Source organism: Branchiostoma lanceolatum, chromosome 8 (assembly GCF_035083965.1).
Source record: "Branchiostoma lanceolatum isolate klBraLanc5 chromosome 8, klBraLanc5.hap2, whole genome shotgun sequence".
Taxonomy (NCBI): domain Eukaryota; kingdom Metazoa; phylum Chordata; class Leptocardii; order Amphioxiformes; family Branchiostomatidae; genus Branchiostoma; species Branchiostoma lanceolatum.
Window position 1 is genome coordinate 4484756 of NC_089729.1, and position 16962 is coordinate 4501717.

A 16962-nucleotide genomic window follows, 5' to 3' on the forward strand; every position below is an offset into this window, starting at 1 on the left:
AAATTTCCAGGTCCCAAGCCATAGCCTTGTTGTAATGGGTGCTGTGCGACAGCAGCGGAAAAGTATATTTGTCTTAATGCCCACATTGACCGACCTTTGGACGAACTCAACTTTGACTCTAGCGCAAACCTTGTGAGAGATAGACCGACGTCATGGGGCAAATATTAGCGAAGTGTCTTACATTTGCTCTTTGAAAACACCAACACAGGGAATACTTGTTGGGCAGCGGTTTCTAAACGATATAAAGGTCTTTCTGACGGTTGACATCTCTTAATTTTCTCGGCACGAATCAATTTTGCCTCGACTCTGCTATTGAAACCACAATTTTAACAAACCTCAAGTCAGACCTGCAAACTGACTACTCTTAGTTCTACTAAAGCATTGTTTGATACGGTCAAATGGTATACTTGTACAATAAAAAGTAGAGCTGTGTTAGAACACAAAAAAGTCCGAATTTAGGGCTGCCGCCCGTACTGTACTGCAGTCTTCGTCAGGCCCGAATGACCACTTTGTTACGACACGTCACTTAACGGACCGGTGACGTCATCAACCGGCGCCAGGTAGTGTGTGGTTAAAGTTAGAACAGCGTGCACTGAGCATTCGTCTTCTGTTCGTATCTGCCAGATATGAAATGATAGAGGAAATCCTACTTTTAACGTAATTACAGGAGCAAACAGTCCAGCCAGCGAGTCTCTGATACAAGTCGGGCGGAGCTGGAAGGACGCCGAGAGCGCTGGAAAAGGCAATGACGTCAACAATGTAGAGACTAAAAATCTAATAAGGGTTCTTCTCATGTAGAACCGCACGACCTTTCTGTTTCCTGTCAAACCGACGAGACATTCTAATCATCTAACGCAAAGGTAAAAAGATTGAATGCTGTTTCCTGTCTAAACTGGAGGCGACTTATTCATTTCTGGCCCTAGTGTTTCGCAACACCACCCACCACCCCTGAATTGGATCCTGGCTTGGCAATCTCGACAAGATTGCCCATAACCTCCTGAACGGACACATATTTGGTCCATAGGTCCGTCTCGAGCGTGCACTTCGTGGTTTCGTTTAATGAAACGTTGCAGTTTTCCAATTTTCTTTTTCTGCCGGGGCACATAAGTGAGTGACTTTCCCCATGTCTCTGGTTTCCAGGGAGGGCAGGGAAATTGGAAAACTACACCGTTTGATTAGACGGAACCACGAAGTGCACGAGTTGGACATACGGCCCAAGGATCTGTCTGACAAGGGGGTTATGGGCAATCTAGTCGAATCTCGTACAAAATCTTGGCTGGGCGGTGCCCGATTTCCTGAAAATTCCTCCAATTTGACGGCTACAAGAGCCCATTATTCTCACTATCATGATATTAGGAAGATATTAAAGGAACCGTAAGAATTTCTTATTGACAGATTGCGTTGTTGAAAGAAGATAAAGCTTCGAATTCCAGCTGACGTTCAAGCCCGATAACTGTCGATGTACATGCCACTATAATCTTTCTTTCCCTCAACTGTCGTTGATATTTTATCATGTACATCTTGATTAATGTCTAAGCTTCTCCGCTGGCCCCCGGGGTTCTCCTGGTTTATTATACCAAATACTCATTTCCTGATACTAATAACTTCTCATTTTCTGATGCTGGATAAAATGGGATGAAAATTAAAGTGCTGCAGGAGCGGAAAATGAGCTATTACCCCTATTCTCTCCTCTGTGAAGTAAAACTAGGGGTGAAATTAGACGCTTGGAGCTGAAAACTCGTCTAGTCAGGAGTTTTCTAACACCAGATACTTTCCGTGAATAGTTTCAGGCAGGTAGTACATTGGTGCAGGAAAGGATGAACCACTTCTTTATTGCACAATCAAAAATGATTGACCTCTCAGCGTTTTGGTAGTCATTCTGGTACCTTCCTCATATTCTTCAAGCAGAGGTTTCAGTCAGGGGTAATACTAGTAGTGACCGCGTTTTCTTTCAATGGCCTCCTCCAATAAATAGGCCTTCGGTCGAGAGATAGCTAAGATTGACAGCGATTTTTAACGCTTCTCTCCATACAAAAACCTTCAAAATCGCGGCCTCTCATAGCCTTCTCAATCGACGCCTCTGCTTGAAGAATGGAGAATACCTTCCTCGGGCAACTGGTTCTACTTCCCACTGCAAGGTATATGAGAGGTAGGATCAAAGAAGCTACTATATGCATCAGAAAAGAATCTACCCAATCCATCATTTAACCGTATCTTCTGCCAGGAGTCTAAAATAGTTGGTCTTGTCCATGGATCATCGTGAGAGGCAGGGGGCTAAAACTTATAGTCTCTACCAGACTAACTACGCCGGCTGTAGGGAGAATATTTGCCAGGGTTTCACTTAATTGCAGGCCCTATTTCCGTAGCCGACTCCCTTCATACAATTCATACTATTTGGCCAATTTCTACTATTTTTCCAGCAATCCGCGGAGCCTGGTAGAGGCTATAAAACTTATTATGTCATGCCTGGGCCTGATACGGGTGTTCCGGACCGTGTGATAACTATCCGGATCACATAGGGTTCGGGAGGGTTATCACACAGGCTTCCATAGAATATTTCGAACGCATTTCGAGCGCGCCGGTTGAGCCGCCGTCGGAAATTCGAATACCGGATTCGGAGATTGGAATCAATGTTGCTACAGTTTCTTGTTCGAGGACACAAAACTCCCTCAACTTCTGGCGCATTCCGCATTGAAATGTGTGTTTTCTCGGGTGGGTATGACCAAGGTGATACGGAATACCCCGTGTTGTATTCTATATGTCTTTCGTTTGGGACTACATTCATCTGCAGCGTCGCCTAGCGGTGAGAAGTAGAGCAGTGCAGCCATCATGGCCTCAACAACTACCGATAATTTGGGAAGTGAATGCTTTTTTTGTGTGTAAAAAAACAAAACAATTAATAATCATGTCATGCATGATATACCTCCGTTCCATATATCATTTACCATATATAGATATACAATCATCGACAAGTGGTGTATATTTTCTGCTAAATCAGATCTTCGCACTACAACATAATAGAATATAGGAACTCGAAGCATACTCTCTATAGTAACTAAAGGTAAGTACTTTAAATGCGCATGCGCATATGCTGACGTATACAGCAAATATCGAGGAAACTACATGTATATATAGAACCTGACTCTTAATATAAACACAGTGACAAGGTAGATATGTATATTCATATACCGTACTGTACATTAGTATTACATAAGTGACATTCTGTACATATGGGGTAAGTTACAGGAATCTGTGCATGAGACAAACAGGAATCCAACGTGAGTTTTCGTCGCCACAGTACGTGTAGTTCAAGTATTTTTATATCCTAGTCACATATGGTTGTACTGTACAATGGTGGCTGTTCTATTAATATATTAATGGTACAAGCTTCGGAATTTTAAGCACTTAAAGATTATTAACTTTTCTATCTTTTTCAGGAGTCTTTCCAGACAAATATAGAACAGTTAATGATCCGTGAGTGCTTACGAAAGAGGAAGTTGATTCCAGTTCCCTCTCGAAAAAAAATAATGATCCACTTCAACGAAACAGATTCACACAACCACACAACACGCTCATTAGTAGTTAGAGTTGTGCACTAATGTACATCCACAAGTTGCACTGATTACAGTGCGTCAAACAGCTAGCTACACGCAGATTCTCTTTTTTCTTTCTACGAAATGTTTGTCTAGAGGATCACATTTTCCTTTGACTGCTTTGTGAGGGCTTTGTGGTGTTTTCCAGTGTACTGCTTGTAGCTGGTGTTTTACGCCGAAGGGCGGTTTTACCGGCTACAGTAGATACGGGTACAGATGTTCTTCAGTAGCTCGACATTTGATGAAAGAAGACAATTTACGAAAGAGCTGAAAGGGTAATTATACCCGATTCGCGCCTCTTTGGAGTGTTTTAAAGCCCCCAGAAACTCACATATCCAGCAGGTCTTATTGAATCTGCTGATTAGTACCGCTTCTAAGTTCTTTTTTACCGGCTAATCAGTATTCTTTCGCCAAAGGGTGGATAGGGGCGTGGGCGGAAGAACTGTTTGAAGCCAGCGGTAGATGGAAATGGGTTTTGGTTTACTGCGGCACATGAAAGCCACACGTGAACAGTGCGTGTATGAATGGAACATGAATTTGTCACGACTGTCATCGTTACAAACAAATAGAAGTCACCCGTGTGCAACAAATGTCCTCAATACTTCTGTACATATTACAGAAAATGGCACTGGCATAAATGTTCCCTCCAAAACGGCAAATGAAAAGTACCTTTAACGACCAATTCGGTACTCTACGCTAGACAAATATTCACAACCTAATTTACTTTACAATGTATGTACATAATATGTCAGAGTATGCCCTTTTTCTGGATATTACATAGGGCCATTTTTTATGACTGTGAGTTAACGTTGTCACGAAATAATGCAACTGTATAGCAGCGCTACCTAGCGAGTCTACTGATATCTGCACACATGCACAGGTTACCCGACTTTTCTCACGTATTACATGAATTCAACGTAAGTTTTCGTCTCACACTATCCCAGTTGTTTAATACTTGGCTGCTTAGGAAACTTCCAATCACAGGAGATTGATTAATCTCTGGTGCATTGATGAATTGTTAAAATGAAAATTAATTTTGCTTCACAAGAGATCATCCATAATTTTTCATTGATATAAATTTCAACCTTTTGCTTAAAAAAACAATTGTGCGCGGCGTGTACCAGTTGTCAATTCGTAGCGAAGGAGAATATATTTTGCCAAAATATGCTTTTGGGAATTAACGAAATTTGCGAGCAATAATGCTAATAAGAAATGACAACTGCATATGACAATATGAAAAATAACGGACACAGCTCTATAATGCCGGATTGAAATAATCGCCTGGCGCACAATGTAGGTGCGACAAAGGCAACAACTTGGTACAAGTATTCTGATAATGAAAAGGTGCACTTCGATTTATCTATATTATCACCATACACATTCATTAAACGTTGTAGCCTATAGTAAAACAACACACGACACAGCAACAACCAGACAGCATTAAAACGAGAAGCAATATGATATTTCATCTGTTTTACCAGTACCATATATGACAAAGTAAATATTGATATCAACACTAGTGTCTCATGAATCATCATAGCGGCGGATACAACTCCACTTATGGATCCGGGTATGGCAGGGGCCAGCCGGCGCCCCCATTCAACTACCTCCGCCAGGAAATAACGACACTGTGCCGGGGTGTTCCCAATATCAGGTGGGATTTGGAAAACGTCATTTGGTGGAATATTGGTTAAGACTGAGTGACGGTTGCGCATGGCCAGTGGTTATGTAGTACCTGAGCACTGGCCATGTGCAACTGTGTGGTATTGATAGTGATATACTCCAGACACTATTTTCTAGTCAACTACGTACTGTGGTACCGCTCAACATCCGCCATTTTGGGTGCTGCGTTACCGCACGGAGCTAGTCGACACGAAAAACGTGTCTAAACTAAAGTACCCTGCTCGACAATACTCCACAGCTCAACATAACTTGTGCTCTGGTACACATTCTTGATCAACTTTCTACCAAATGGCTTTTGTCCAAATCCCAACTAGCATTGAGAACTCCGTACCTCGACACCGTGTCGTCACTGCTGTGATTTCCTACTCCCCAAGCAGAGGAGGGGTTCCGGCTGGTTTTTGACGTGTTTTAAGCGTTTTTCTAATTTGTCATTTTTTTCTCTATAAACCCCATAGAGACAAATAAAACATGCCAAAGTAGAAAGCCCGACAAAAACGCCTAAAAACACGCCAAAAACGCCGGAACTGCTTGGATCCGGAGATCGAGAGTAATGGTTTTCTTTTTTTATGGAGTGGGGATGGGGGTGGCCGGGTAACGTTCGTGAGGGCTTCAATATTGTGTTTTGGGCAGTCAAAGTGCTGATAACTTCGGGGCAAACAACAACGATGAAAAAGGATTAAATGCGATTTATCGGATTAAAATAACAATGATTCTAACCAATTTGTAACAAGAACAAAACAAGCTACCTTCTCACAGAAATTGTGAGATCTCATAGTAGCGGTAAACACCACCTTCCATCCCGGCATGGAAGGACGCCTTCTAAACACAAGGGTACAATAACTCCCCGTGAAGTTGGATCCACCGGTAACAGATTCTACTACAATAGAATAAGTGTCTCTTCAAAGGAGCCACATATCGTCACGCTAGTCGCCAGGGGGCGCTGCTTCTGCGCGACGTTCTGGTGTATATGACGTCAAAGAGAAGCGGCGCCTCCTGGCGGAGAGGATGCATATTGCTCGGTCGTCTCTCACATCGGTGTCTCTGTTAGTGAAGACCCGCGTTTCAGCACAGTGTGCCTGGTGGCCCCACCAGCCACCGTGCCTTCCCCGAAGTCGATGACGTTATGTTGAAAGGTGGGTTTGCCCGAACAACACGAGAACACCTGGCGGTAGACAAGGAATGTTCAACAAACTTTTAATAAGCCAAACATCTTCAGTACAAGCAAGGGTCGGTAACATTCGTCGTAAGACAGGTTTACGATAACAAATGGGAGGGTATTCACCAGGTTGTCATTCACAAGGTTATATTATTTCAACCAGTAGGTACCCATGTGAGTAATGATCGATGAGGCTGTTGTAACGCACTCGAGGCACCTCCTCGAACACTGGGACCCCAATTTTTCGTCTCTTCTGAAAGACGGTGCAGCTCCGACAAGGATACCCTTCCCGGGATTCGATCCGGGGTCTCCCGGATCAAACTAATTGGTATTCTTGGGACAGTCTTGAAAAAAATCGCACGACGGCTGTGACCGCACTTTAAAGTCCTGTCACTAGTGTGATTACCAAATCTTCTTAGGAATCGTAATCGCAGGTCACATGTATAATGCTCTGATGAGCACTCTGACTGCATGTATATGATATGCATGCTGTCAGAGTGCTCATCATGGCATTATACTAGTCGTTATCTACAGCATCCTACGATTGTAAATAAAATGATACATAATGAACGATGTTGTGTATGATGTGCAATAAGAAAAAGGTAAAGCAATCATCCTCAATTGAGGTGAAGCATGATGCTTTTTCAAGTAGCCAGTGGTAGTTTACCCCACTTCTAGGATTTCTAGTCCTAATAAACAGAAATCAGAATTGCCTCCAGGCATGGACAGAGACACTTTGAACAGCAATGAAAACGCCTAGCCTGTCTGTAAGTAGCCTGGACTCCAGTCTTGTTTAGGTGTAGTCTGCCCCCAACGGCGGGGTAGAGACCGTTGGAAGCGGACTTAAGATAACATGGCTGGATTTCAGGCTAGTCTGTAAGCGCATTTGAGCCATGACAACTACAATGTGCCTTTACGGTGGCTTTATACCATGCTACACTATATCATACTACACTGTACTATACTATACTATACTACACTACACTATACTACACTATACTATACTACATTGTATACTATAGTATACTATATACTATACTATACTACACGATACTATACACTATACTACTAGTATACACTATACTACTAGTATACACTATACTACTAGTATACACTATACTACTAGTATACACTATACACTGTAGTATACTATACTTTACTATACATATAGAATACAACACGGGGTATTCCGTATCACCCGAGGTACCAGCCCGACCGCGGGTCGGATCGCCCGACGGCCGCAGGCCGGAGGGCGATCCGACCCGCGGGAGGGCTGGGACCGAGGGTGATGCGGAATACAACGTGTTGTATTTTATTTATGTCATACCTTGGTCATACCCACCCGAGAAAACACACATTTCAATGCGGAATGCGCCAGAAGTTGAGGGAGTTTTGTGTCCTCGAACAAGAAACTGTAGCAACATTGATTCCAATCTCCGAATCCGGTATTCGAATTTCCGACGGCGGCTCAACCGGCGCGCTCGAAATGCGTTCGAAATATTCTATGGAAGCCTGTGTGATAACCCTCCCGAACCCTATGTGATCCGGATAGTTATCACACGGTCCGGAACACCCGTATCAGGCCCAGGCATGACATAATATATATTATACTATACTACACTATACTATACAATGCTGGCTTTACTATGCTGTATAATATCATTCTACACTATGTACTATGCATTACTTTGCTATATACAACACCAAATGAACATATACAGTATGCTAGGTTATGCTGTGCAGGTGGTAGCGACTGAAGCGGTTTCGCTTGCAATGTGCATGTGCACCACGGTCACTGTTAAGAAAAGGGTTCTTCGTGTGCGCTTTCAAGTGTATGAAATGTGCTCATGTTATATACATATTCATTCAAACTTCTGTATCTAGGTCTGTGACGTGTGTCCCGGAGTTGTCGGGGTTTTCAGCAACCGACTGTCGGTCGGGAACGTTCGGTAAAGGTCGGGGGGCAACTTTGTTCGGTCGGCTTCGGAAACAACAGGGAAACACCTGAACGAAAATAACAGGCAAAACATGACAAAACTAAAGTGAATCAACACAATACAACAAGACGCAACACAACAAGACACGAACTAAAATGAAGAAGGACTAAGGAATTCTTAAGACATCTAAGCTTGAATCATCTGTGAGTTGAACGGGGGTACCAAATGTGGTACTGTCGTATACAAATAGTCTCTACCAGACTAACTATGCCGGCTATAGGGAGAATAATGGCAACATAGGGTTTGGCCGACCAGGAAGGGGGAATGTCAACCTTCACGCGGACTGACTCTCCCGGCCAGTTATTCCCCTTTCTGCCGAAATCTACGACCCATACCCCCGTCGGAAGGCCTGCGTGGTGGAGGCTAACATACAAAAGTGGTAGTGCTTGAACAAAGAATGGGTCAAAAACACCAGGCGTGGATATTCACTTGAAAGATAGTCAGAACTTTTCACCCCCGACCCATGGCACTTTAGGATTAACTTTAATAGAACTCAGGATTTATAGATAGATGACCACCCTACCACATTCCTTGGCTAAACATCCAGATTGAAATCTCTACCCTGACATGTATACATGCACACATGCATAAGAAAAAACATAAAACAACATATAATATGAATACGACAAAAAAAACCCTCCTAATAAAATGGTTACATCCAACATGGCGGCCCCCATCAGTTGCAAGCAAAAACAGAATAGGTTTTGCTATCGCAAACCTGTAATAATATGAATGCGCATACCTGCATGAACGATCGGCGGAACTGGACGGAGAAGAAGGCATAGATGAGCGGGTTGACGCTGGAGTTGGAGTAGGCCAGGGCGTTGGCCATGTACAGGACGTACTTCTGCCACTCCTCCGCACCCACGGTACTGTCTACCATTTGTGCCAACAGATACACCTGAGGTACGAGTGGAGAGTTAAGTCAAAACTGCTCAAGAAGACCACTCATAAAGGACGACACTGAGAAAAACAAATCTGGTCTAGGGAGTCACTTGAGACAGGATTCGCTTGTGTCAATAGGAAAAAGTGGTCACATACTGGCTAGGCAATACTTATGTAAAGGTGGTCACTTGTACAGGTTTGACTGTATATAGGTTTGTAATACAAGGCATGATGGTGTATTAAGGAAAATGGACGCGGCGGCGCTAGATGAGAAGGCACGTAAGCGTTTGGTAGGATTGTACGATGGTGTGGTCTAAATGGTACAAAGTATGTGTTATCTTGCAAGGTCGGTTCTAACGATACGCCAGATATAGAATTCATTCGTAATTCTAAGACAAAGTAAAGAATTTTTTTTGTTTGTTTGTTATCACCCACCTGAAGTGGTAGCCAACACAGGCCGAACACCGCCACTATAACCACGATCATCCTGGTGACCTTCCTCTTGGACTTGTTGCGGCTGGTGTCGTTCATGACCCCGAGGCCGACGCGCGTCCACACCCGCTTCAGCATCAGGGCGTACATCACAACGATGGCCGACAGGGGCACGGCGTACGCCACCGCGAAGAACACGATCACGAACTCGGGGGAATTGAAGAGCAGGCAGTTCTTGCTTTCGGGGATGACTAGGTACCCCAGATCGCAAGCGTCAGCACCCTAGGATAAACAAGTATGTTTTTTAAACGTTGCTTTTCCGTACCATAAAACCTCCTTGGTCGTACAAGGTCTTTAGGTACCCCAGATCGCAAGCGTCAGCACCCTAGGATAAACAAGTATGTTTTTAAACGTTGCTTTGCCGTACCATAAAACCTCATTGGCCGTACACGGTCTTTAGGTACCCCAGATCACAAGCGGCAGCACCCTAGGACAAACAAGTATGTTTTTTTAAACGTTGCTTTGCCGTATACAGTATTTAGGAACCCCAGATCGCAAGCGTCAGCACCCTAGGATAGATAATTATGTTTGTACAACTTTATTTTGCCGAACACAGTATCTATAACACAAGTTTTTACCTTAATCCAAATTGGTAGGCGAAATGCGTTTTCAGGTAATGAAGGGGTAACGAGATAAACGTTATCACCAAATATCCCGGTTTACAACCCGTGGTCGATAAAGTTATCTATGTCGTCTGAACATTGTTGTTTGGCCAGCCAACTGGACCGGCCGGTGACCATGTAGCCTAAATCCAAAAGTACCAACTGGCCACTAAAACCGTGATCACTGCGTCAACGTGACAACTTTAAGCAAGACAATCGTTCTCTAACTTTGATGGTACTGTATCAAGATTTTGCTGTATTTCTGACTTAACATATCACTTTACCTTTAAGCTAAGGTTTCGGTAACTACCTTCGTTTATGAGATTGACGCTATGATGCACCGAAAGTTGCTACAAATGAAGAAAGTGGTCTTTGTTGTGTTTTTGTGTAAAACTAAGAAGACAGACTTAGAATGTAGGTCTTTACAGCCTGTATTAGCGCACGTAGCAAAGATGCACTCACCACAACGCTGGCACTGAGAAGCACCGGGACCATGGAGACGAGTATGATGGGCCACATGGCTCCCACCACCGCCCCCGCGTGCCTGACGCGTCGGTAACGCACTGACGACAGCGGGTGGACTATGGCCAGGTACCTTTTTTTTAATTCAAAGAAGAAGCAAATACGTGAATAAAGACAAAGTGGCGGCTTACTCAAGTTGTGCACAACTTATATCATAGCCGCCATTTGTACAGTTTGGAAAATAAGAGGTTTGACAACACACTTAAACATGAATGACAGGAGTAAAATAGTTGGTGTGAGTCCGACCCCCCCCCCCCCCACAGCGGAAAAGAAAGTAAAAGAACACATATAACTAAAAGCGTTTAGTTGCTAAGACATAGCCTTGGACAGCTAACATGATATTACAGTTAATGCTAACAGAGATAATGGAACTGCCACGTAAAATGAAAAGTTGTTTGGCATTATCAGGTACCTGTCCATGGACATGACGACCAGCGTGTAGATGCTGAGCAGACAGCTGACGTACTGGCTGTAGTGCATCACCTTACACCACACGTCCCCAAAGATCCAGTTCTGGTCTAGCTGAATGACGAGGGTGAAAGGGACGGTACAGACGATGAAGAGAAAGTCCGAGATGCTGAGGTTTAAGATGAAGACGTTAGTCGTGCTGCGGAGCTGACGGCCTTTCAGGATGACGACGATAACCATGAGGTTCCCGACCACGCCTAGAAGGACGATCAGCCCCCAGAACATCGGCAGGGCCACGTCCTTCGCCCGCAGTGCCGTCTTCTGATTCTGCTGTGCACTGAAAATCTGTATTATCACGCCCAGTGTCTCATTAAGGGTTTCTATGGTATGGTTAAGTGGAGTAGAACGGTTAACTTTGCCACAAGGCAAAATCGAGTTGAACGCCATGGTACGATTGATCGCTGAAGGCCCACGCTCGAGAGAAATCTGTCAAGAAATGCCACCCAGTTTTTATGCCAAACCTTTTCTCGTGCACTATCACAAAAGAACCGTTCTATTGGCGCTATAAATGCCTAGGTAGTTAATAGAATTATGGTGGGTTGAGCTGATAGTGAATACTGGAAGCAAACATCGCAGAGATAATCACTGCACTCAGGGTCTTTCCCGTTGTTATGTAGAACAGCTGAAATCGTGCATTTCACCCGACATTACTTGTGTTTAACCGGTGGGAACTTTGCCATTTAATGCGGGGTATTTCCGAGAGCAAATAACAGTGGCAGTCTACAACAAAGACAGCGTGGACATAGGGTCTTGCACGTAGCCATGTCTTTTCATTGTTTATGTGATTATACCTGGTAAATTTGACGTTTATGATGAGAAATGCTTTGAATGTTGCCCTGGAAAGATAATTATGAATCCACAAAACGGTTGTTCGTACGTTTCTGGCAATTCGTTGTCGGACAGTTTCTTGGTATCCTACAGTAGCTAACGCCAGTAATAGAAAAGCGACATCGAGTACACATGAATATTTAACGCAAGTGTCGTTTTCATTCGGTTGGCAAATCACTATATAGTGATCAACAGGTGGGCAAATTCCCTTCAAGCCTTGTTCTTATACACCACGATTTTATCACGCCGCTATCACGTGTACGCCGTCAGCTTTTAGGTTTTCTAAAGTGACATCTTTTGTGTTTTACAATCCATGAAATACACAGTACTTGTTTCGTTACTGCGCTCGGGCACGCACACACGTCTGTGTAAACGTTAAACCGTGGTTTATTTGCGACATGCCCCCCGAGGCCCCGACTAACCTTAGGATAAGAAGAGTAACGTTACTAATAGTGGCCTTTAGACTATATAAGCAAATCTAAAAATGAACATTTCCCATTTATATAGGTTTCATTTAAGGAAAGTCTTATACGAAAGATCAGCCATACGTACCATAAAGCAATTTTCTATATTCCGGTTTTGAGAAATGTAAATGTTTGTGTTCGTCCCTTTAATAGTCTATCTGTCTCCACATTGTCAACCAACTCATCGGTTCCTCAGTAATCCGCAGCAATAATAGATACGACACTTTCATCACTCAAAATGCCCAGTAATAAGGCAATGTTTATTGCATCTTTAGTATGCAAACAATCATTATGACACTACATTTTATAGGGATTCCTTCAACTGCAATGCGTCAGGCATCGCTGCTGCAGTACTTTCATTTATCGCAACGCGGCGCTCTTGTTTGTTGTGTTTTCAAGATGGCCGAGATGAACGGAAACCAGGAAGGAACATTGCAGAAATTTTTCATCAACCACACAGAGATCACACATGTACGAAGCGCGTCAGCAGGGTACGTTTACATAACGTTACGTAGCTGTTTAAGGATCTTGTTCGGACTGTCTTATGTATTGGTTTACGTTCGAAACGTCGTATATTCCCTCGAGCCTGGATCTCGAGCTAATTGATATCATTTGCACAAGGCCTGTATTACAGTGTGATGTAGATAAAACATGATACATTGATGTTAGCTCCGACTAACGTATGTGACCCAGTAAGACTTCCAAAATATCTTTGATGACAGAAAATAAGTTAGCTGCACTTTTTGTAATTTATGAAATAAAAGTTTTATTGTGATTTACTTAAGTAAAGGTTACTGATGTTAATTAAGAATCTACTTGTGCGTGATCAACTTGTATTGTAAGATCCCTCCCTTATCCAGTTCTTCATATGCTTTTCTTTTAATGTATCTGACAGGTCCTCATGGAAATGAACCGAACCTGAAGGCAGGACGTGACCAAAGCAGCAGAATGCTGGGCAATGCTACAGTTTTGAATTAAGGAAACCTTCATGTGAATCAGTTAAGTAACACATTAAAGCCATGGAGCCCATGAGAATCAGGAGTATGACCTTCACCTCACCCCTGGAGCACCCTACGACCCTCCTCCAGGCCTTACAAGACATGCGCGAGGAGGAGACGCTCTGTGACGTGTCTTTAGTGTGCGACACCCTGAGACTGCCCACTCACAAGATCCTCCTCGCTGCCAGCAGCAGGTACTTTAAGAACATGTTGTCAGGAGGAGGGGACGAGGTTGTCTTGACGGACATGTCTTCCAATGCAGTGAAAGTCGTCCTGGATTACATGTACACCTCCCAGATACACATCACGCAGGATAACATAGAAGACGTGACCGCAGTCGCACGACAGTTTCAGCTGAGTAATCTCTTGAACAGTTGCATGGAGTACAAGATGGGTTGGGAGAGAGACGTCAGACATTTTGTAGACGTGACCTATCCCACAAGGCTCTTGCACAACCTGCACACCCTGCAGCTGGAGAAGGGCACGTGCGACGTCACGCTGGTCGTGGAGGAGCGAGAGATCGTGGCGCACAGGGTGGTTCTCGCCGCGTGCAGCGACTACTTCCGCGCCATGTTCACTCTCGGGATGAGGGAGGCTACAGAGAGACGAGTAGAACTGAAAGACGTGCCGTACACACGTCTGAAGGAGATGGTCGAGTACATTTACACGTCAGACATAGCGCTGAGGTGGAAAAACCTGGAGGAAACTGTAGACGTGGCCAGCAGGCTCCAGGTGCTACCAGTACTAGATGTCTGCAGTGAATTCCTGAAAGCGAGCATTGTTACGGAGACATGTATGGATATCTACCAACTGGCAAGTGTGTACTATCTGACTGACGTTACAACAGCTGTGAATAGCTACATCCTTGAACACTTCCAGGCATTCTGCAAGAATGCTGACTTCTTGGAGCTCCCAGTTGACCAGCTGGCTCCGATTCTCAAAAGTGACTCTCTCAATTGTGCCGCGGAGATTGACATCTTCTGGGCAGTGTACAGATGGCTCATGCACGAGTCTTCACGTATGGCTTACACCGGACGTTTGTTACAGCATGTTCGATTCCCACTGATGACCATATTTGATCTTAGTGAGATTGTGGACTTGGAGATTTTCAAGAACAGTTTGCAGTACAAGGATCTCATGATAGAGGCCTATAACTATCATTCTCATCCCAGTGAGCAGCCACTTCTCCTGTCTGAACGTACACACATCAGGTCCACATGTCACTGTCTGGTCAGTTTCAACGGCCGCAAGGCTGGACTGGCGCACAGAGAGGACGAGCAGACAGACGTCATGTTCTTGGACCCCAACACCAAGATGTGGCGCGATCTAACAGCCACAAAAGAGCCCATCACACACCAGGGCGTGGCCGTCCTCAACAACTTCGTGTACCTGATAGGTGGAGAGGGCGTGCGCGGATTTCGCTCCGCCGTGGCGACGGGTTGGAGGTACGACCCACAGAGGAACGACTGGTTCAGGATCAAGTGCATGCGGTACCGGCGGTCGGACTACCACCTACAAGCCATGGACGGGAAAATTTACGCCATCGGAGGGAGGAATCTGATGGGAGAGAATGACAAGGCAGAGTGCTACAATCCGGCCAAGGACGAGTGGTCAAACATAGCTTCAGTAGGGATTCCCTTGTACGGGCACGCAGGCGCGGCATACGAAGGGCAGCTGTACCTGTCTGGAGGGGGCAGCAACTGGGTCTACAACACTGCCCTGAGGTGTTACGACCCGCAAAGCGACACCTGGACCATCAAATCTGACATGGCCATAGCTCGGGCCTTCCACAGGATGGCAACTGTGGGTGATAAGATTTTCGTGCTCGGCGGCGCGGAGAGAGATGACCATGCAAACGCCGATGTCTTGCTCACGGAATGTTACAGTCCAGAGACAGGACAGTGGAGCGTTGTTGCGCCGATGCCCAAGCCTCAGGCAGAGCCAGGCTTGGCCATCATGGACGGACGGATCTTCCTTGTAGGAGGGAGCTCTTGTCAGCATAGGTCTTACAGGGCTCTGAAGTACATACAGTGTTACGACCCGACCACAAACAAGTGGTCTGAAGAAGAGCCACTGCCCGACGTGTGGACCGGAGTAGCCTGTGCAGCCATCACGTTACCACAGGACAGTGTGAGTGGGTCATGGTTCGACTGGCTGTATAAACTGTAGGTTGGAACCTCATGCAGATGTTTCCCTTCTTCCTGACAAGCAGATTGAAAACACTCTGTAGTAATTGCCGAACTTACACTGGCGCTTACCATAGACAAAACTGCCCAAGAAGACCCTCAAAGAACTGATAAATATGGTCTGTATGGACAGGTGGTAACTATGGACAGTATTCTTAATGCTTGTATTAATGGGAAACATTATCTATCCAGAAAGTGGTCACATTGGCCAGGTGGTCTTTATGTAATATAAAGGTGTTACTTGTACAGGTTTGAGCTGTATCTGATGAGCTGAGGATTATAATATCACAAACACATGAGAAATTATATATTTACCATAGCCACCAGATATTCAGAAATAAACACGACATCTTTATGTACTGTACACCAAATAGTATCCATACATTGGCAAGGGAAAAGGTTAAAGGTGAATCCAAGTGACAAGAAATGTGTAACCAATATACAATGTATGCCATGTAAATTACAATATATATATATATGTATATTGTATATATGTATACTATAAACATAAATGGCATGTTTATCATTATCAATAGGTTTGTACACTGTATTTTATTAAGCCTCCATATGCAAATTGTTCCAGTTTCATCTGGGTAAAAAACTTTTCAACAAGCATTTAGCTTCACTTATTACAACCTCCTTGCTTATTACAAGGCTAAACCAACATAAAACTTGACTAGGTTCTAAATTCCACTGAAGCTATTTCTTACAGTAGCAAAGTTTGACACTTTTTGCAGTTTTGGTTGTCAATTTGAAGTAACAATATAAAGTCCTAAAATCCAGGTTTACTATTTTCCTGATGGCCAGTAACATGTCAGACTATGTTTAAGTTCTACATTATGATTGATATTCAATAAAAGATACATTGTACATGTATACATTGTTTGTGAACATGCTTTTAATATACTAAGTCTTCCCAGATTGGCCAACACTTGAAATATAGACTTTCATTATCAATTAAGCAAAGAGTTCTGAATTTCACAATTTTCATTAACTATAAACTTCAATATTAAACAAACGCTTCAGTAATTTTGTATTTTTCTTCCTGGTGACTTTCCCAAGTCACTGAATAATTACCATGCAATTGT

General features: G+C 43.9%; 2 protein-coding genes across 4 annotated transcripts; one reads left to right on the forward strand and one right to left on the reverse strand.

Moving 5' to 3' along the window:
• Positions 1-6123: 6123 nt before the first annotated feature.
• Positions 6124-11858, reverse strand: LOC136440512 (allatostatin-A receptor-like). Its single transcript, XM_066436563.1, has 6 exons — positions 11289-11858; positions 10871-11003; positions 9750-10028; positions 9172-9330; positions 8305-8436; positions 6124-6438 (listed from the first exon to the last, which is right to left on the reverse strand). The coding sequence occupies exons 1-6, from the start codon at positions 11783-11785 to the stop codon at positions 6304-6306; spliced, it is 1335 nt and encodes a 444-aa protein (XP_066292660.1). The 5' UTR covers positions 11786-11858; the 3' UTR covers positions 6124-6303.
• A 1195-nt stretch (positions 11859-13053) lies between these two features.
• On the forward strand, positions 13054-16750 carry LOC136439721 (kelch-like protein 9). Of its 3 annotated transcripts, none has more exons than XM_066435270.1 (2): positions 13054-13181; positions 13586-16750. In XM_066435270.1, exon 2 carries the CDS (start codon positions 13710-13712, stop codon positions 15855-15857), a length of 2148 nt encoding a protein of 715 aa, XP_066291367.1. In that variant the 5' UTR covers positions 13054-13181; positions 13586-13709; the 3' UTR covers positions 15858-16750. The 3 variants fall into 3 exon arrangements, with proteins under 3 accessions (XP_066291367.1, XP_066291368.1, XP_066291369.1); XM_066435271.1 differs by lacking the exon at positions 13054-13181 and adding an exon at positions 13329-13382; XM_066435272.1 differs by lacking the exon at positions 13054-13181 and adding an exon at positions 13331-13370.
• The last annotated feature ends 212 nt before the right edge of the window (positions 16751-16962 follow it).